General features: G+C 43.1%; 1 protein-coding gene across 1 annotated transcript; it reads left to right on the forward strand.

Moving 5' to 3' along the window:
• Positions 1-7,213: 7,213 nt before the first annotated feature.
• Positions 7,214-21,288, forward strand: ppm1ba (protein phosphatase, Mg2+/Mn2+ dependent, 1Ba). Its single transcript, XM_079168776.1, has 6 exons — positions 7,214-7,551; positions 12,076-12,966; positions 13,414-13,531; positions 14,663-14,777; positions 15,059-15,116; positions 18,069-21,288. Exons 2-6 carry the CDS (start codon positions 12,085-12,087, stop codon positions 18,096-18,098), a joined length of 1,203 nt encoding a protein of 400 aa, XP_079024902.1. The 5' UTR covers positions 7,214-7,551; positions 12,076-12,084; the 3' UTR covers positions 18,099-21,288.
• Positions 21,289-22,369: the final 1,081 nt, after the last annotated feature.

The raw sequence follows: 22,369 nt of genomic DNA on the forward strand, positions 1-22,369 counted from the left end.
TGTGTGTGCGTGTGTGTGTGTGTGTGTGTGTGTGTGACAGAGACAGAGAGACAGAGAGAGAGCGAATGTGTATGATTCTACATGTGCACTACTGAGGACCTGCTGCCTGTCCCGCTGAGCTTCCAATTAGCACACACCACTAGAGCAAGACACACACACACAGACACACACAGACACAAACACACACTGAGGACCCTAGAGAGAGGCCTCAAACCTGCCTGTCAGCTGCTGTTAGCTCACACTGCACTGGGCCGACACCACAACACACACAGAGACACACACACACACACACACACACACACACACACACACACACACACACAAACTTGAATGCAAATTTACACTGTTATTAAGATTGATAAAAGGTACTTATGCATATATATGTGTATGTGTGTGTGGGTGTGTCTCTGTGTGTGCATAGAAATACAACCAACGCAGTTTGAGAAAAGTTTCTCAAATTTCTCTGTAACCATCTGATTGAATGCATCTGGAAGACATCTGAAGGTCCACGTGTAGCACACACATACACACACACACACACACACACACACACACACACACACACACACACACAGAGTATTATCACTCAGAACCCTCCACAGCATTGCCTATTTTGTCCTTGTGCATATTTGAATGACATCATCAATAATGGACATGTACCCATTCTGTGGTAGGGCAAGCTAGGATCTCACAGTGCTCACACACACACACACACACACAATATGTGGGTCAGACTGGTTTACTTCGGATCTCTAATTAACAATCTCTGGTTTGTCCAGTGTGTTAGTGTGCCCATTGGGGTGCTGTTTGCCAGTGAGCCTCATTCTTTGATTGGCACAGACTCTGCAGTGTTTCGTTTCTGCTACTTAACTTTAAAATGAGGTCTGAACAGAGAGCCAAACAGAGTGAGCTGAGCTTTACCTGATACTTCCAATAAGTCACTCAGTTTCAATTTCAGCACATGACGTACAAAAAACAGCAATATGCAATAGGTGAGATGTTTTTGTGATCCATAAAAAGATTGTCTCCCTGTAGGATATTGCAGCGTTGGATCAGAAACGTAATGCTTGCTGATGTTAAATGTTATCTGCAAGTTCCTCTGTGATGTCAAAATAAAGTTACTGTATCCCAACCTCTGCGTACACTATGTTCATGTATATATGTTGAACTCCATTCGATTTTTTGCTGCTGAAAGCAAGCAGCAAAGTCATCAGAGACTTGGGCTGAGAAAAGGTACAGATTTAGTGTCTTTACACAAGGACACTTCAGCGGGGGGAATGCTTCCTGAGATGAGGCGCAGAGATGACACACACAGGTCATCTACAATGACAAAAAGTAAAAGATTGTTTCCCCCTCTGAGCTGTGATGTCAACACCTCGATACTCTTACTCGTCTGCTTCATGCATCGTTTCCTGACTTCACAATTCACCTCCCCCTTTCCCTGAACCCTCCATCTCAAGAGCATCTTTCCACAGAGCCAAAACAAACCTACTGTACCTTGTGTGTGTTCCCTTGGGTGAGATCGACGTGACACCACAAACTCATGGCCAATGCAGAAATGCAGGCAGAGAAAGAGCTGGGACGGACTACGAAGACGAGGTGGATGCAAGAAACCGAGGCGGTGGCCTTCTCTCTGCCCGCTCAGGGGGAAGATCGTCCTTGCTTTGTTAAACGATTTCTTCCAGCTGAACTCTTCTCCCAATATCACTCAAAGAGAGATCACTGAGAGATCTCAGGACGAAAATGAAGATTGCATGTATACCCAGAGTTCCCAGGGTCACCTTGGCATACAGCTCACTCAGGAAATCTATCCGTTTACTGCCATTTCAGTAGCCATTGAGGCTGTTTTTGTCACTCTGTGCTGTGCGCTGACCAAGAAGCAGTCAGGCGCCCACAGAGTATATGCTTGATATTTTTCTAGATGTGACCGCAACGGCAAAAGTAGCAGGTTGAATGCCGCTTCAATGCAGAGGGAGAAAGTAAATGATTAAAGCTGATCATACAGAACACAGTTACACAGAACATGAATTGTGAATACCACACTTAGTGAATTAGAGGAGGTTTAGTCCCACTCCAACAGGAGAAACACTGTAAGGGACACAATGGTGTGTGGACAAAGCCTACAGTAAAGTGTCTTCAATACATGTACATCAAGAAAGTACCTGAACCTCTGACTGAACGTAGAGAGATTAAAAGTTCTAAGATCAAATCAAAAATGTCTTACCGTATGCTTATTCACCAGTGGAAAACAAATGTAAGAATAAACCTTTTTGTCAGACTTTTGAGGGCATTGATTTTGCAAACAGTTGGTATAAGAACCAAGACTTTCAGTGTTTGTTAACATTACTGTCTTCCTCTCTGTCCCTTTTCTTCTTCTTCCCTCCCTGTTTCTCTTGCGTTTTGGCAGCAGTACCTCTCTCTCCCAGTAGATGGGGGTGTGATACTACTGATCCACAGCAGCCATTCATCTCTGACCCTGCACAGTGGGTGCACTTAGCCCGGGCTCTAATTTACCATCTCAGGCCAACCTTCTATAGCAGGGCATTTCAACCGCACTGTAATTACACTTAAACTGCATGAGGTTCTATATCCTCTCAGGCCTTTCAGCCACTGCGGCATGAAGTAGTCGGTTCAATGTTAGACTAGCAGGATAAATCTGGGCTGGAGATGTGAATCAGTGGCTTGATGTTCCTTCATCACCTCCTGTTAAGGTGCCCTTTGAGCAAGGCATTAATGTTCAACTACTATAGTGGAGCTGCCCAGTGGTTCTAGCTGTATGGAAGCTTCGGTCACAGATTAAAATCCTCAACTTCAGATCTAAATAAAGTGTTTACGAGCATTAAAATAAGTCTTCAAATATGAGGTAGTAGGAGAGAAATCATTCAAGTTTACCAAAAGAATAAAATGATCAGGGAATATTTCATTATTATAGGTATAAAAATGTAATACATACAAATGCAGTGACATTGATAATGCAAACCCTGAGATTATTATAGCTGCAAAAGTCCACACATCAACTTCCCCCATGACGATATTCATCTCATCTCTTTTTTCAAAGTAGAGCTGGTCCCACAATGTCACTTTCTGATGACTGGCGATATATGGCCACCCTGACTCTAATATACAGACCGTGTGCACACTTGTTCCCATGGCAGTATATGTCTGCTACTGGACATTACATGTGCTCAGAACACTCTGTTCATGTGTGTGCGTGCGTGAGTGCATGCATGTATGAGATATATTCATAGTGTGACATATGCTTGGAAAATACATGTGTCAGCAAGTGTTGGCCATGCATGTCAATGAAATATGTCCTCAAATAGCCCACTATGTGTACATGCACTGTTTTTTAGTGCGTGTGCATGTGTGTGTGTGAATTTGTACATCGAGCGCAAGCCTGTGTGTGTGATAGTAATCCGGATTGGGCAGCTGCGCTCATTTGTATTCAGCCCTGAGGCACTTCTAGGCCGTCTCGCTGATTAGGGATCAGAGACAGAGAGAGAAAAAGGAGGGAGAGAAGTGGTAAAGAGTGAGGAAAAGAGAGAGAGAGAGAGCGTGAGAGACAAAGAGTGAGAGTTGGAAACAAAAAAAAAGAGAGAGAGAGGTCCTCTCCCATTAAGTAAACAGTTGGTTAATGACTGTAATCCCATTAAGCAGGGGGCGCAGCTTGCCCCCTCACATAACGTGCATTAATGGGCCAATGTATATGTAAGTGGTTGTGGTGTACATTCTCTTTTTATCACACACACACACACACACACACACACACACACACACACACACACACACACACACACACACACACACACACACACAGCATAAACACTCTATATATTATATCCAGGAAATTAAACTGATTTGCCCTCACAAACATTCGATAAAGCCCTGATGTAACATAAGGAGGGTTGAAGAGAAGACTTATGAAAATGACATGTAAATTAAATGAGCATTGTATATTTTCAGGCACGGTTTGCCAACAATTATTGTTTTGACCCGGCTCCTCAGTTGACAAAAGAAACCTGCTCCCTCTGAGGAGCAGGAAATCAGCTTTTCAAGTGCTCTCGTGTTTGAAGAGTGGAGGGCAAGGCAAGGCGTGATTGCTGCACTCTGCAGAGAGGATCAGACGTGGGGTGATTTCATACAAGCAGAGAAAAAGCAGCCGAGGCACTTAACTCAGTGTTTACTCTGCTAACTTGTGCTGATCTGCAGAGAAAAATAATGGTAAAGAAACATCTCTTTCGTATGTTAAGCAGCTGATAAAAATACAATTCAACATTCCAGCTTGTGGCCTCCTTCAACACAAAGCGTGTGTGTGTGTTTCCCCTCATTTATATAATGTCGGTGGCAGAATAAACAAGTGGCTGGTGCAGGAGTTGTTAACCCAACAGTAAATGAATCCATCATCATGAATGCATGAATATGCATAGGTATACAGGGGCGTCAATATGCAGGAAAAAGCGTTACACAGGTGAAGAGCGTGATTCTGCCAGGCTTATTTTGTTCAAACTATAGGACACTTTGAACAAAATTCTTCCAAGGGGCATGCATTTCATGCAGTGGATAAGCTGCAGCCACAGTATTGTGTCCTGGGATGGAAGGTGGGCAATGTTGAGCAATTACTTCTGAAGCCTACCGAGCCCAGAGAGAAGCAAGAAATATAAAGCAGTGCATGTTTATAATGTACTCTGGCTGTGGTCTATGCGCCTTAAAACAGGCTCCTTCAGAGACACATTCGTTCTTTTCCGTCTTTTGTAACCTTCATAATCTTTCCTGTGAGGTTTTGGTAACTTTGCAATGCAAATAGTTTCTGCTTCTTGTAAAGTGCAGTTTGTTCTTGACTTTTTGTGTTTTAATGAATACATTCTTCAGCTTTTTGCTGATCTTCCAAAAAATACTTATTCTGGATGAAATCAAGTAAACATAAATATTTCAGGACAATTTTCTATGTAACATTTCTGAACCTCTGAACACAATCCGCTGAAGACTTCTCATGGTGTTTAACATCTCTATTAGAAATTCTGGGTGACAATAACATTTATTTAGTAAGCCTACCATCTTGTTGAGAGATTATTTAGAGTCTCTGGTTTAACATGATACATTAAGTCTTTACCCTCAGGTTTATAAAGACATGATACAGCTGAACAAAACACATATAACTCCAAAGGCCGTAGCCAGGATATTAGAAATACTAAGATCATTAGTCCAAATTGCCTCAGCAGAACACAACCTAATTAAGAAATCTTTGTAGCCATCAACCTAATTTTCAGTTCACAAGTAATTAAAAAAGTCTCAAATGTGTTTTTATGCATTTAACTATTTAAGTTCATCAAGTTTTTTTGCTTTAACTCAACCAAGTTTAGTCTGAACAAGACTTCAGCCGTACTGGCGGCTCTGTGAGGCTGCACTTGGACATGTTGTTTTTTTACTTTGAGCTAAATGCTAATCTTAGCATACTAACATGTTAACACGCTGATGCTAAGTACAATTTTTACCTTGTTCATCATCTCAGTTTAGCATTTTAGCATGCTAAAATTTCGTTTGGTCCGGCAGGTCTGGCTAGGTGGTCGGTCATGGACGGTGGTCGTCTAAAGGGCCGCTGGACCTTTTCCGATGTTGAGAGTATTCTGTCATATGACATTAAATAAAATTAAGATAAAAAAATGTAACGAAATTCATGGGAGCTACCGGACGCAGCATGTACATTTGCCGCCGTTGCCATAGCGTGGTCATAAACCAAAATATTGGACGAATTCAAATTTTGGCCGGATGATGGCCCTAGAGGAAAACTTATTAGGACTCTGTCAGTTTTGTCTGTACAAAATGTCATGATGCCCAGTACTTGAGATATTGTAGTCTATACCAAATGACAGACTCAGAGCCACAATGCTAGCATGGCTAAAAATATCAGAATCAGCAACAAGCAGACAAACTGACTGATACTATCTAATGTCTGTGTTCTTTATTATTGATTATAATCATTTCTAAACTTCCCTCAGGAATGATATTTATTTATCGATTTTTTTTATTTGTTTCCAGTGAGATATTATTGACTTTATATAGAGACTTTGCTGTTGTAAACACAATTCGGTTCTGAATTTATTTGTTTTAAAAATTCTATATGTGCTTTTATTAAAGACAAATATTTAGTCATGAAAAAGAACAGAGTATTGATACAAGAAGCTCCTTGTAGTAATAAAATCCTAAAGATACCTAGTCCTACCAGATGGCCACTGTAGTTCTCCAACACGCTTGGAAAGGGAGAGGTGAAGGGAGGAGTATGTTGTTTCTTGCAATCTGAGACCTCACCACTAGATGCCACTAAATCTGGTCGAAAAACAAGGGCGTCTATATCCTAAAATATGTCAACAAGGCAGGCAACTCTAGCTGTTACACTTACTAATCCTCGAATATTAGCTACATTTACTTTTAAAAAACACAAAATGTATGTATCTTAATACGTATGTCGTTGCTCTATTGTTGATTAATTGATTGACTACTAATTAGCTAAGATTGTAATTCTGTCTCTCTGTTTGTACTGATTTTTAACAATATGCATGTCAATTGTCCGCCAAGAATTTCCTGGAACTGGCTGAAGTCACGTGACACAATCAATCATTTTGAACTTCTGTTGACGCCGCTCTCTCTTTATACGGCTCTGACGGTTACCAGTGAAAGTGTGGAAGCCAAAAAATAAATAAAATGTGCATGTTTAGCCTGGCGTACTGAATTTTCACAGAAACATCGAGGATTAAAGATTAAAGAAAGTACATAAAAACACATGACAACGTGGTAACGTGATATACCGTATTAAAGTGTTGTATTTTGTGTTGTCCCATTTGTATTTACGCCATTTCAAGCCCTTGCAGACTCTCACACTCAACCATTCAACAGGTGACGTTAGTTGAGTACCTGAGGGTTCAGGGTTAGAGGCCTTAAGGGGGAGGACATTAAGATTGGGCCTTTTCGACCGAGGACAAAGTCTACGTGAATCGTGTAACCATCAAACCTTTTGAACTACTGTTGACGCGACTCTGACTTTATACAGCTCTGGTTTACCTACGTCTTGACTGACTCATTTTTTTGTCCAATTGCGTCTCAGCTTTGAATCAGCTTCTGTCCAATCACAGGAGAGAACGAAACGATTGCCTCTCCCCCTTAACTGCATGTTGAAAAAGAACGTCATCTGCCTCATACATTTAGCTTTAGCCAAAATTAGCTAGTCGTTCAAATCATAGATACATCTTTACCGAAACGAGTGGTTTTTTTTCTCCATTTCAACCGACAGTCAACGTATAGCGGTTATTTATTTCTGGGGTTCCCTGTGTTTACATTGCCAAACATGTACATAAAAGCCTTGTTCCGATGCAGAGACATGCTGAAAGCAGAACTGATCGTGTGAAATGCTGGCTAGCTTAATCAAAGCTAGCTGAGGAACAGGGGCCGAGAAACGAAAGAGGCTGACATTAACGAGAGATAAGCCTTTCATAAGAAGCTACTGAAGCCACACGAAGAAGAGGAAGAAGGACTGGTAGATAGGTATTATCCTACAAAGTAAGTAACGTCTCTGGTTAACATCTCATACTAACAAATACTTTGACAACTGTGAGCTAGCTGGTTAGCAACACAAGTAGCCTCCTTTTTCAGTTCTTCAAATGTATCAGTAGCATCAATCTGCCAGTTTATAATCTAAGTGGTTTACATGTTAAACCAGCTCATTTTTGTAAATGCGCAACATTTGGTAAATAATGTGTCTCGTTATGTTATGATAACATCTTCTGCCCCCCCCACCCCCCCCCCCCCACCCCCCCTATTGCGAGTGAATACGTCATTGTTTTCATTTTTAGGATGGCCCTAGAGGTAAATAATTGCCACTCATGGTTTGTGTCAAGACGTACCACAAATTAAATGAATGGAGGTTGTTGTTGATACCACAAAGAGCCCAAGAGCTCAAATTATTCCACACCATCTTATTCCCAGAGGTTGTAACTATGACATGGATATTCTATTATTTACTCTGTGTGCATAGCAGAGTCTTATGCCACTTTAAATTAAAATTCCCATCATGCTCTGTATTCCCATTCTGTGCTCGTGAACCACCAGTACAGGAATTCACTTGTTTTTTTGCCCTGGTTGTGGGTGGTTTTATTGGGTTGTTTTGGTGTGTATGTGTGGCTGGGTGCATTGGTGTGTGTGTGACGGTGTGTTCCAGAAATGGCAGCATCATCAGTGGCATGTTTGTGTTGGCACCTTGGTGTGAAATCCTGCACCGGCAATGCTGTTTTAGTCTGTGACTCCTATTGGCCTGTGCAAAGGCCTATTTATCTATACAATGTCTGTTGATCGAATCACTTACAGATACAGACGGTGTTAATTGGCGAGCTCGAAATAACTCAAAAGATTAATTTGTCAAGTGCCAAGAGGGGGGGAGATGGACGAGTTGTGTGCATGTGTCTGACTCTGAACAGAAAAAAGACTGAGTTGCAGATTCATTTTCTGATAACACTGTTATCTATTTTAGAGGTAGACGGCATAAATACTCTGTTTAAACTGATGTCCAGAGAATGAAATCTAGGACATGCATATTTGTCAGCTGGACTGTAGAATCTTGACTGTAAAACACCGTAATTGTGACCAAGACTCACACCTGGATACGCATCTTATTGTAATATGCAAACACATTGCACGTGTTGTCACAGTTTGTCCTGCAGGAATTGAGATTGCTTTTAAAGCATTTAGTTTGTGGTGAATAAATATTGAACCCATGCAATTACATGCCATTCATCACTCTGCCTCTCACTACATCTCGGGGAGTCGAATTGAAGGCAGTCCTGGTTTCTGTATAGAGAGAGCAGGTACTGTACGTAAACATGCTCTTCTTGTTACAGAGAAACCACTCACAATCTAGTACAACATAACACGTTTCCTCTCTGGTCTCAGAGTCTGATAGACTCCTCTCTGGTCAAATGACGGCGCCACAGCACTGAAGATGACTGAAGCTGTTCAAAGAGCACTTGTTCCGGGAAATTGACTGCTTCAATGATGAGTCATCAAAGAGGGGGAGATCTTAAATATATCTGTTTGTTCTACCTCTCTTAATTTGTAAAAAGAGAGCCCTTATTGAGTAGTACAACCATTTTAGTTAGTTTGTATCATAACATAATTTTCTTTTGGGAACCACGTGGAAAAAGAAAAATCATGCATGCGTTGATTATTGAGAATTTCACTCAGCTGCTCCTCTATCTATATACTCCGGCCCCTGTTTTCTGCTACACCGCCCTGCTACATTTCACCAGGTGACTCATTGTACGCTGATCGTGTCGTGTTTATTTAAAGCTCATTTGGTACATGATACTTGAATTAGATCATTTTTGTACCCAGATCTAGAAACGGTAGATAATGAATGATGCCAGCAAAACGTTCGGAAGTATGGCTTCACCACACTGATAAAAAGTAAATGCGGTGGTGGTGGCTTTCTACACAACTGAATGCTTCAATTCACATGATGGGTGTCGAATAAAGTAGAAAATAAAAGGTATCAAATGAGGTATCGGTATCACTCTAACGGTACTGTTATTGGTACCGGCATTTTGTAAACGATACCCAGCCCTGACTGCATGTCAGCAAAGAGAGAGAGTGAGCAGGATCTATTTGTTTCAGTGGTAGTTCCCTTCTGTGCGTAGTCTGTGTTTGACAGGCTAATCTAACCCTGTGCGGATCCCATCAGCCGCTGACTGTTAAATTGAGTTAGCGAGTTAAAGCTACCCTGCTCGTCTGAAGTCTGAGACCTGTGGGCCTGTGTCTGTCTGCCAGCTTCCTACCTCGACTCTCAGACAGAATCAGCCAATTAGAAACAACTGTGTCAGTAAATCAGAGCCAGGTCAGTTTCACCCTCTGTGTTGAGAGTGAGATCTAACTCTGAAGTGTCTCTGACTCTCTGACTCTCTGTCTCTCTCTCTCTCTCTCTCTCTGTCTCTCTCTGTCTCTGTCTCTCTGTCTCTGTCTGTCTCTGTCTCTCTGTCTCTCTCTCACTCTGACTCTCTCTGACTCTCGCACTCTCTCACACACACACACACACACAGTGTGACCTGGTTTTACACTTCTCTCGTTGCACGCTGCAGCCACCAACATCTACTTGCTAATGTTGCTATGGCAACTACTCAGCTGCCACTCCAAGCTGTGTAACCATAGAGACATCAGACTAGGATGACATCACTTCCAGGAGTCCTCAGTGCGTACATCAGTCATTACAATGTATATATATATATATATATATATATATATATATATATATATATATATATTATGCAGGACCACGGTATGGAAAACACATTGTGTACCAAGGCCCTTGACTGTGTATTATTATACACTATCCATGTAGAGTTGCTGGAATCATGAGTTTTGTGTTTGTATGTATTGTGCCTTTTACTTTCTGTACGATCGAGCGGATCCAATAACTATCAGCTGATATTCGTTCTAAGTAGCTTGATCGCTGGTCTTTTGTAAAAGCCAGACAGTCAGACAACGCTGCCGTTATCAATTGAAACATTCGCAATACTCATTTGTTTGCTTTGTGGCCTGCTCTTTAATTCACTCTGAGAGAGACACACAGCTGAACACACATACACACACACACACACACACACACACACACACACACACACACACACACACACACACACACACACACACACACACACACACACACAGCTGTTTCACACACACATCGGGCCCTGCGCCGCGATGCGTCCTGTCTGAACAGGTTCTATTTAATTAACATATAGACTGTAAATGAACCTATAGACTGACATCCGTAACCGGGGAAAACTTCTCGGTGGTTAACCGGTTAACCGTTGACGTCTCATGTCAGGATGCATGTAAAAGTCAGTGAAGTGCAGGCTGGCATGTGACTGTGTAGAAAGCTTGCTCAGTTATGAATGGATGTTTATCCATATGGTCAGAGAGATGTGAAACTAACAACGGTAGACTAAATGCTCATGTGTCAAGTCATGTGATTGTCTCGCCTTCATATTGCAAGGTTGCATTTCTTCGTTTCATTTTTGATGATAAAATACAAACCATGCAATGACCTTTTGACCTTAAATCACCGGTCAGCAGAAATCTGAGATGGTGAGAAACCAGGAAGTTCTTCTGTTTAAAAAAAAAAGAAAAAAGTAACCTTGAGCCTTAAGCATGTGAACAGTAAGAGACCGGAACCTTAAGTATGCCTTCAACTTATTCGTAAGTAGCATTTATTGATATTTTCAGCAATTAAGGTACAAGTTAAGAGCACAATTTCCGAGGCTTAGAGGCCATTAAGTAGTGTGACAATCAATAAGACTGTATATGTTCATGTTCTCACGTTACGTAACCATACAGAATTATTCTCTCCTATCAAGCAGCCTGATGCTGTTCATGAAGCTGATGCAGGTGCAGCTACAGGCTGATAACACTCCCTATAGTTGGTTAATGCCGTTAGTAGCCAGCTGTGGCCGGCCAAAGAAGCTTTTAAGCTGGCTCCTCAGTCTCTTAAAGCATAGACCAAAGTGGCTGTGCTATTTCTGGATATTATCAGCAATGCTCACTGTTTGGCTGCATTATTCTTCGAGGTAAACGGTGCAAGAAACAGACACATGCTCGAAAGCAGTCCCAAGTCTTTAACAGTTGGCTGGGTTCACATTTTCAGGCCCTTGAAGGTGAAGTTGAGATCTTTTAAAAGTGTGAGTGGAAGCTTCATTCATGTTCACAACCGGATTCTACAACGAGAAAATGAAACTTTGCCACTCACTTTAGCTTTACTCTTTGTAATACGGTGACTTTTTATTGAGCACTAGCACATCTCACAAGCTGCCGGTACTTGTATGAGCACATCTCTGGTAAACACGAGATTTAAAGTGGTCATGTGGACAAAATCGTGCTTCTGTGGTCGAGGACAGCCTTGCTTTGATGATTCACATGACCTTTCCTCTGCAACTTCCCTAATCCATCATCCAATGATATCAATACTTTCCTGCAGTGACTCAACTGTTGAACTCAAATTCACTGTGCTTTTGTCTGTTCCTCTCTCGTTCTCTCCAGGGCAGAGCCATGGGTGCGTTCCTGGACAAGCCCAGGACGGAGAAGCACAACCTGCATGCTGAGGGCAACGGCGTGCGCTACGGGCTGAGCTCCATGCAGGGCTGGCGGGTGGAGATGGAGGACGCTCACACCGCCGTGTTGGGACTTCCGGCTCCCGGTATGACCGACTGGTCCTTTTTCGCCGTGTACGACGGTCACGCTGGCTCGAGGGTCGCCACCTACTGCTCTAAGCATCTTCTGGAACACATACTCGGCACTAGCTCAGGGGCCGGAGGGACCCCGGGCTCCCCGGCCGGTTCGGACAAAGGTGACTCTCCAGCACTGGTTCCTCCCACGGTGGAGACTGTGAAATCTGGGATCCGGACAGGCTTCCTGAAGATCGACGAGCACATGCGCAGCTTCTCCGACCTCCGTAACGGCATGGACCGTAGCGGCTCCACAGCGGTGGGGATCCTCCTGTCCCCCGATCATTTCTTCTTCATCAACTGTGGCGATTCTCGGGCCGTGCTGTACCGCGACTCACACGTGTGCTTCTCCACGCTCGACCACAAGCCTTGCAACCCGCGCGAGAGGGAGCGCATCCAAAACGCCGGCGGCTCTGTGATGATTCAGAGGGTCAACGGGTCGCTCGCCGTTTCGAGGGCCTTGGGGGACTTCGATTACAAGTGCGTGGATGGCAAGGGCCCCACGGAGCAGCTGGTTAGCCCTGAACCAGAGGTGTGTGAGATGGTCCGGGCCCCAGAACAGGATCAGTTTGTGGTCCTGGCGTGTGACGGCATCTGGGACGTCATGTCCAACGAGGAGCTGTGCGAGTTCGTGAAATCTAGGCTGGAGGTGTCTGACGACCTGGAGAGAGTCTGCAACGAGGTGGTGGACACCTGCCTGCACAAGGTGTGTACAAACCTGGCTTAGAGCGTGACCTTTGATGTGATTGCTTATGATGTTTTGAAACAAAGTCTTCCAAGAAACAAGTGTGCCATAAATGACTTTTTATGAATTAGTGTGTCACTAAGAAGGCCATTTAAAAAAATTAGCGGATTTAAAACATGGAAAAAGTTAAACATTTTATTATTTATCTCTGAGACTGCTGTAAAATCTTGCAGAATTCCTCAGTTCTGTGCAGAGATTTTGTCATAACAATGAATTCAAATAGTGAGTGTTCAGATGGAAAAAATTGCATATTTATATTAAAATATTGTAACATATTGCGCAGTCTGTTTCAACACTGCGGCGCTGTGATTCACTTGTGGAAATCTTCCTTATTTCCTTCAGCACCACACAATAGCTCCTTCTCTTACCTGCTCTTTCTCTGTTCCTCTCTCCTCGCGTCCACCTCAGGGGAGTCGGGATAACATGAGTGTTGTGTTAGTGTGTTTGCCCAACGCCCCCAAAGTGTCGGAGGAAGCTGTGAGGAAAGACGCTGAGCTCAACAAATATCTGGAGTCTCGAGTGGAAGGTGAGAGCGGACGGATGGCGGAAAAATAACCCATTTTTACAGGACATTTGATTTAAATAGGTTCTTGAGCTACTGTCATGGAGTAAGGTGTGAAGAAAATACTGTATGCTGTTACATTTCAACAATTTGAGGACTACAAACTCCAAATTACACCCAAAACTATTGTTTATAGAGGTGGAGTATTTATCTTGGATCCTAAAAAGGTTTTTCTTGTTGACACCAGATCGTTAAATATCATATCTGTCTGTCTGTTTTCTCCACTGGCTGACCCTGCCACCCTCCAGCCGAGTTATCTCCAGCTCACAGCAGAGGAATGACTCCTCCATGACCCCCTTTTCCATTCCAGCAAACATCTCCCGTCTTCATTCCCTGTTCGCTCCTCTCCTCCCTCGCTCAGACATCCACCGTCTTTGTTTGGATGGGTTCCCTGCTCTCTCCTCTTGTGTTTCTTTCTGTCCTTTTCTTTCTCATTTCGTCACCTTTTTTGTTTTCAGGAGGCCCAGCGATGAACACAGTGCAGCTTTTTTGAGTCGTTGTTGGCTACGTCAGCTCTCTTCTGGCTACCGTGGGGACGTCAGCTGTTTCAGAATTTGGCCAAACAAGAAATCTTGAATCTTTACACTTGTCTGGTTTCACCAACATGGCACCAGTTTTTGTTTCTTGATCCACAGAATGGAAAACCCTTTATTTTGAAGATACTGAAGGTTATACTCATATAAACTGCAAATGCATGTACTCCACAGTGGGTTTAATGTCACATTCCAGGGTAAAGTACAATTATGCAGAGGTTTGTCCGGATGTTTGGCTTCAGGTGCCGTCTAATACTGTAAGATAGAGAGAAGAATAGAAGGAGGGAGCGAGGAATGCTCTGGCTGAACATTGATTGGCCTCATGCCACAGGCCTCCGTCTGTCACCATCTCCCTCCCTCTCTCTGTCTCAGACGTGCTCTCATTCCCACAAATTCACTCGTACGTCTTCTGTCCTCACTTCTTATCGCCTCAATTGTCGCCTTTTTGACTCCTCCCCTCTCTTCTCTCTCTCTCTCTCCCCCGTCTTTACTCGTCTGTCCTTGGCTGTCATCAGCTCTGTTAATACTGACTTGTGTAACAACATGTCCGGTGTTATTTTAGAGATGCTGTCTCGGCCAGCGGAGGACGGGTTTCCGGACCTGGTAGCGGTATTGAGGAGCCTGTCCACCGACAACGGCATGCCCTCGTTGCCACCAGGGGGGGGCCTCGCCAGCAAGTAAGGACCACCGCCCTCAGAGGGATACTCAGTCTTATTGTAACACAGTAATAAGCATCTGGAATAATAATATGCAACTACAAGGAGAGTCGTGTAGATATATAAGCCAGTTATCTAGTGTGTGTAGACTTTTGTATGTCATTGGGACTACATACCTACTTTTCCAACTACATCTTACTGTTCCTTGTTTTTCCACACACGCCCTTTGTTGTTGCTGTTGATGGATGGTTTGAATTGAATCGCTCAAAAGATCTAATCACACCTTTGTGTTCTTCCTGCAGACGCAGTGTTATTGAAGCAGTATACAACCGTCTGAACCCGTACAGAGAGGAAGATGGGGTCAGTATCAGTAGATGTAATGATGAGCTTTGTCCGAGTTCCAGTGGCATCAATGAAAACCTCCTTATGTTGATTCGTCCCGTCTGGCGGACCAAGCTGCTGATTTGTGTGCATTGTATTTATTTTCACACTCGTAGCAGATTAAGTATTATTATTATTGACGACAGCGGGGGCTCTGAGCCCAGCACACCCTTCCATCGTGATAAACATCAGTTTTTGTTCCGTGCACAGTGCGCGATGCACACCTTCCTGTCAGCCTTCATAATGGGCTGTGCATGCATGACAACACCGCTTTGTCAGAAGTCTTCCGAGTGGAACTGAGAACTTTTGCACTTTTACCAAATCCAGTGACTGCAGACGGAAGGAAGCCTTTTCGTTTGTTGAAATATCTCTAAATGAGACGCTCCAAGATTTCTTTGAGTGGTTTATTTGTTTACACCCCATCAATAACTTACGCCAAACACAATCAAAATGCATAGATGTTAGGGCTGGCCCTAAGCTTAATCAATAGCCAGGGAGGCTTCTATATATAGAAGCCTTTTTTGAGGCCTTTTTTGTTAGTCCAAGTAAAGTCTATGTGTGTGTGGGGAATGCTGATGAAAATTGGTATTTTGTGTGCGATTTTTCAACAAATCACACTATATTGTTTGACACAATTTTGACTTGCTGTGTCAAATACTTCACACGCATATCCAAATTCCCAAATAAAGTTTGCAGTCCTGGTTTGGGCCATGGGACCTGATGGGACCTGATGGGACCTGATGGGACCTGATGGGACCCGATGGGACCCGATGGGACCCGATGGGACCCGATGGGACCTGATTGGGACTACGGAGCCTGTGTGTGTTGTGACTTTACGTCCGTTCCGTATAACGTGATTGGTTGATGCCTTTCTTCGTGTTGAGAAAGCTCCGAAAAATCTGCTGTTTTTGTTGTTGCTTAATATACCTGTTTTGTGTGAAAGTGCCAAAAACAACAGTTCAAAAAACCTAGTCAAGTGCAAATCACATCGAAAACAAATGCCTGAGCTGTGTAAAGGCCTTAAGGATTTAGTCTTGCACACAGATGTGGAAATGCACTCTGGCGTTCTACAGAGATCTCTACCTGCCAGCGAGGTTTACTGAAACATGCCGTTTCTCTCATAATGGCTTGAAAACGGGGAGTTGAACATGTGGCAGTGTCACTTTTTGTTGTTGCAGTGGATGGGTGGTTACATATGTATGTTTGTGTGTTTGTTTGTTTTTAAAGGATTGACCAGATGTGTCCCTGAGGGGAATGACCCACTGAGATGGCACTTTGCTAATCGTTAGCATTGCCATTATAAAGCTCCGCCCATTTGTTTATCAGCTGTTATGTCTGGTGTGTTCTTGTATGTCTGTTGATGTGATGGACGAGTCCTGAGGTGGAGCCCGACTCAAAGGTGTGTGTGTGTGTGTGTGTGTGTGTGTGTGTGTGTGTGTGTGTGTGTGTGTGTGTGTGTGTGTGTGTGTGTGTGTGTGTGTGTGTGTGTGTGTGTGTGTGTGTGTGTGTGTGTGTGTGTGTGTGAGTGAGAGAGTGAGAGAGAGGTCTGCTGTTTGGTATCTCCTGTTGGCGGTGAGGTGATGTTCACCTTGGTGTGTCTGTAAAGACTTGGAGTTACTGACTGTTTGCCTCATGCACACACACACACACATTCACACACAGTTGAAAAGGATTTTATCTTCTCTGCCTAAAGCCGCCATTTGTAGAGCGTTTTTTGTGGTTTTAGCCAAATTATTATTGATTGTGGTGAAGTTTTTGTTAGTAGACAAAATATGACAATATTGGAAGTCTAACTTTCATTATTAATGTTATACACATAGTGGCTTTAAATACATTATATATATATATATAACTTATATATAAGTTGCTAATTAAGGATGTGGTTTTGTAACGTTATTACAAGACTGGGAAATGTCTTTTCAGATGGTTTAAGAACTTTTTTTAATAAAAATATTTTTTTATCATAGCAGCACAAGTAGTGGAATTGTTCCACTCTTTAAAAATGTAGTTAGTAGTGTGGTAATGTACACACATGCTCTCTCTCTCTCTCTCTCACACACGCTCGCTCTCACACACACACACACGCTCGCTCTCACACACACACACGCTCTCTCGCTCTCTCGCACACACACACACACTGATAAGGGATGTATCGATTTGTCTAACTGTGTGTTCACCCTCTGATTAACGCAGCCCTCCTGTTTCATTTGGTAAGTGACCACATATATAACTGTTACCCCCCCCCCCCCCCTTCTTCCAACCCCTCATCTACACACACACACACACACACACACTCTTACAGGCATGTAAGTGGTGACCTGCTACACATGTTCCCCTGTCACTCCATCAGTCTACGTCCTGGTTTGATCTACTCTTTGGCATGTGGAGCTCCGTGACTTTAAGGCGTGTGTGTGTGTGTGTGTGTGTGTGTGTGTGTGTGTGTGTGTGTGTGCAGACATGGCTGTCCAGGTGTTATGAGGTTGACTGGTCGTTGTCTTCTGGTTCCTGTCCGTCCCCCTCTCACGTCACACGTCCTACACGCATGCATCGCTGTCTCTCTCAGTCTCTCCACAACTGCACGCAAAGTGTCTTCGCAGTCTCCGTTTTCTGTGTCACTCCCGCAGTAACACCGGAGGCCTTGGGGATCGTTGTGTTGGCGTATTGTTGCAGAAAAGAAGCCACGCACTTTGATCGAAAGTGTTCCCTGGCTTACGCTGCTCATCAAATTCTTTTGTTGTTAATGTTTGAAGGATGTCCTTGATTGGGGAACGACAATCGGTGAATGTGACTGTAAATGATTGTTTTCCACATTTGATAACGGCGTGCTCCCTGTTTCCATCCTGCTCCCTGTCCTTTTGTTTTCCTTCTTCTCTCCTCTCCCTCCTTCCCCCGCCTCTCCTCTCCTTCCCATACTCTACTCCCCTCCTGCAGAGCGGAGCCGAGTTGGAGTACCACTGGTAGCTGTCCAGCACAACTGCCTGATCCCAGAAGAACAGGACCACTTTTCCACACAAGATCACATTCATAGTCACCTTTTTAATTTCCTCTGGGGTGTTTTTTAATTACTTTTATTCCCCACACCGAGATCAATCGAAGCAGAAATCCTGGATTTAAAAACAAACGACTCGCCCAACGTGGAGGACTGCGAAACAGATTTAGTTCTTTTTACAGAACAAAACGGGAGGAAGATAAGAACAACTGCGTTAATATCTGAAAGCAGAACTATATATCCAGTATATACTTAAGAGAGGCCAACAAGCACAGTTCCTCTTGCCCCTCTTTTTCTTGCTTTCTCCGTGGTGGTGGTGGTGGTTGTGGGTTGACGGAGACACAGGAGCAGCTCTGGACGCTTCGGAGCTCTATGGAGTGAAGGGAGGCCCTCACCAATCGAAAGATATGGAGAAATTGTAAGATACTGAATGGACTGAAGTGGTTTGTTGGCTGCATTTTTTTTTTTTTTTGGCATTATTTGTTTTGGAAGTGTGAACTTTACTTGCAGCTGACCGGCCACACAAGCCTTCGACTCCCACAAATCTCAAGCTTACGCCGTCCAGCTTGTGGTTCTGGGGGCGTTACTGGTACTCGGATGAGGGCCCGACACGTCACCTGGCAGCCTTTGCAGAACTCCTGGATTTAAAACTCCCAAAAAGCCCACGCTATCCAAAGACACCTGAACACAAGGGGAGCGGAGTCTGTCCGGCTCCTCCACACTGGGTCCAAACTAAAAAACAGGACATGGGCCGGTGTTCCTCGCTGCGGAGAGATGAATTACATGAAGACTCTTCCTGCACTTCCCCGCTCAGTTCCTCTCCTCCCGTAGGACGTTGTAATGCAGTCGATTTCTCACTCTTCCCTCTGTCTCTCTCTCTTTTTTCTCTTTCTCCGTCTCTTCATATGGCAGAAGAGACACTGCTGTCATTTGCACTGGCAGACGTTGCCAGAATCATAAGCTTTTCAGCCTACTGTTTAAGAGATAGAAAGATAGTTATATATTAAATTCATATTTATATATATATATATACAAATATATTTTGATTTGTTTGTTTCCTCTTAATTCCCAGCCATGGTATTCGTTGTGGCCTAATGTGTGTGTGTGTGTGTGCACCTTTTTAAGTGTAGACAAATTAAAACACAAAAAAAGTGGAAGTTGCACACACCGTGTTCCACACAGCAGCGCTCCAAAGACGGTTGGGGGGGTAAATAAATTCCTCACCTCCTTTCTCCTCGACACACACACACCATCCTGCTTGTGCTACAACTTGCCTTTTCTACTTCTCAAATAACACGTAACGAAACAAACCCGTCTTTTTATTGTTTTGATTGGATTCCTAATGTGTTTTGCGATATATGGCTTTTTAGCGTCCAATAGATGGATAAGAAAACAACAAGGGCAGCATGAAATATACCTTGTACAGCAGATTTGGGAGAGAGGTGTAGGTTTTTGGGGTTTCACGGTAGGAAGTAAAGGAGATACTGTAAGGACAAACGACAACCCCCCCCCCCCCCCCCCCCCCCACCACCACCACCACCCCACCCTCCCAGAGCTGTGTTTTTTCACATTGTCCCTGAAGTTGCTGTCCTTCCTTTTGGTCCACAGCTCCCGTCATGGACTTGCCTCTAAGGCACAGGGTGGTTTCTGGGGAAGGTTTGACTCTTTTTGATCGACCAGGAGTCCGTTTCATTTCTTTGAACCCGAGCACTAATCAGTGATGAGATGACTATATTTCAGAAGAAGCCTCCTCTTTTCAGTCCGTTTTGAAACAAATGTGGGCATTGACAAAGTGGATACACATACTTTGCATGTGTATTTCTTTTCTGTAGATGCATTTACAATAGGCTACAAGTCGATGCATTTTTTTTTTTTAATCATTCAATTGTGCTTTCTGAAGTGGTAGTGTTGAAAGACAATAGGCCTAACGGGGTTGCTGATTAATGTTCTGGTGGTACACTTGCTCTTGATGCCATATGACAAATAGGTACTTGAATGTGTAGTTCTTTTGCAGTCGTTTTAATGGGATGATTGCTTTTGCTTTGTTTGTGGTGGGTAGGTGGGGGGGGTCTCTAGTTGTGCATGTTTTGTGATTTGAGGGAGGAGTGTGTTTTGTGTGTGTGTGTGAGATGTACTGGGTGATAATGTGGGCATGTTCAGTGTGGTGAAAACGCAACGTTGGAGAGGAAAGGGGACGATAAGAAGAACAACATGGAGGATAGTGGAGCACGTAGCAGGATACTATTTGTTCTTAAGACTGAAATTCAGTTGATTAAACCCCCAAATATCATGTTTATCACTGCAGCTGATGTTTTGTTCTGACATTGAGTCCTTTCCATTGTGGACTCCTACAATATATTCACACTAACACTTCCTGACCTTTTAACGTTGTATGAAGGTTTCACCACACTGAACACACTTCTTTTTTTTTTAGGTTTATTTTGAAGCTAAATCAGACACTGGGCTAGGAGAGAAATTAAAGGAGGGAAGGAGAGCTTTTTTTATTCACACTGATTCCACTGCATGGACAGAATACAAGCATCACTGCAGCATCACCGCAGCATCACCATCTCTTCTCATCCGTCAATTAATGACAAAACAAGCTCACTTTGCTCCCTCCATTTTGAAGAAAAAAAAAAAAAGTACGTGAGAATAATTGTTGTTATAATCTCAAGGCTCCCGTGAGGTGTGATGCCTGAATTATTTGACCCAGACTTGTTTTTCAGCTTTGATTTCCGGATATGTTGAGCAAAGAGAACTTTGTCACCAGGACGTGTCATTATTTTGGGGCCGCTGGGGTTGAAATTCCCGTGAGGACCCCAGACATGACGTTCCTCATGTGGGCTTTTTAGGATGGAAATGAACCCGAGTGCTCTTTGCCACCTCCTCCTGTCATGTCACACTGTTAGAGTTGACGGGTTTATGATGGCGATGATGAATTTCACACTTTTTATTTATTCCAGTGCTTTTTAGCTCTTAAATAAAAAAAGAAATGCTGTATTTTGAAGACCGAATAAGGTAATGATAAGCTGGTGTAATGTGTGACCCACTCACCTCCAGGTTTATGAGACAACAACATCCCTTCTTCCTGTACTAATTCCCCAGTATGCTATTGTGATGTTACAGACCATACAGTGAACATAAACGTCAATAAAAGATGGATTTAAGTTTAAAACCGTTTCAACTGCTTAGTGTTTTTCTTTTTTTCAGTGGCAACTTCAAATGTGGGCCTTGTGTCTTTTTGTTGCAAGCTTTCACTGTTCAGTGCATTACAATAGAAAGTTGTACTTTCTACTGTTTGTGCCCTGTGTGGCGCACATTGTTCAGTGCCAGAGAACACAAAAGGCTTTGTGAAGAAGAAAAAGTCAGCGTGTAGCTCAGAAAAGAAAGCACAAGTCTTCTCACATGTCCCCTGAAGACGTCACATAACTTGGATTATGGGACAAATAATTCAGATTTGCAGAATTGGTATTTGAATATTCAGCTTTGATAATTCTACATGTTGAACAGGCAGTCCTCTTTCTCCCATTATGTTTGGGATATTTATTATATATATTTTCAGTCTGACCAGTAGGTTTCTGCATCATGCATGCTAAATGACTATAATTTGGCAACTGATTTGTGTTACAATGTTTCTCAAAAGTACAACAATTGCACCTATGAGGGTACCACCAAAACCCCAGTAGGTTTCTGCACACACGCCACAATAATAGATACTTATCTATATTATCTGTGCTAGCACTACCTGGATGTAACAGTTGGTCCTTTGAATTTCTTTTCTACTTCCTGGATCCAGGATTTACTTTTTGTGTTTAACCGAATAAGCACACATGTGACTAAGTGTCATGTAATTTAGATATTCCTACTGATTGTCACGCATACTGTACTTGTAATGTACTAGGATGTGGCTAACACACCACATTTCAGGGATAATTTGGTTAAAGTCAAAAGGACGCCAATATTGGGCTGTTATATCTTTTTAAACGATAACCAAATACTAAAAAAGTTTTATGAACATCCGAATTAACGGGACCCAAATGACATCACCCGTTTCCTCGAGACTCGAGAGAGATAGCGCCTGACATTTGCGCATGCGTAGGAGGACAAAGGGATTATCGTTGGTGCGCAATGTGAACTTGGTTCCTAGACAGAACTCGAGGAAATACTGTGGATAAAATATTTAAGATATCCCCCTGCGCTAACACAATAACAATGCAATTCCTGTTTGTAATAAAGTTACAAA

The sequence above is a fragment of the Pholis gunnellus genome (assembly GCF_910591455.1).
Source record: "Pholis gunnellus genome assembly, chromosome: 11".
Taxonomy (NCBI): Eukaryota; Metazoa; Chordata; class Actinopteri; order Perciformes; family Pholidae; genus Pholis; species Pholis gunnellus.

Coding starts and splice junctions, on each gene's coding strand:
- ppm1ba (XM_079168776.1), top strand. CDS start 12,085: ATGGGTGCGTTCCTGGACAAGCCCAGGACGGAGAAGCACAACCTGCAT. Junction 12,967..13,413: donor TGGACACCTGCCTGCACAAG/GTGTGTACAAAC, acceptor CGTCCACCTCAG/GGGAGTCGGGATAACATGAG. Junction 14,778..15,058: donor GGGGGGGGCCTCGCCAGCAA/GTAAGGACCACC, acceptor TTCTTCCTGCAG/ACGCAGTGTTATTGAAGCAG.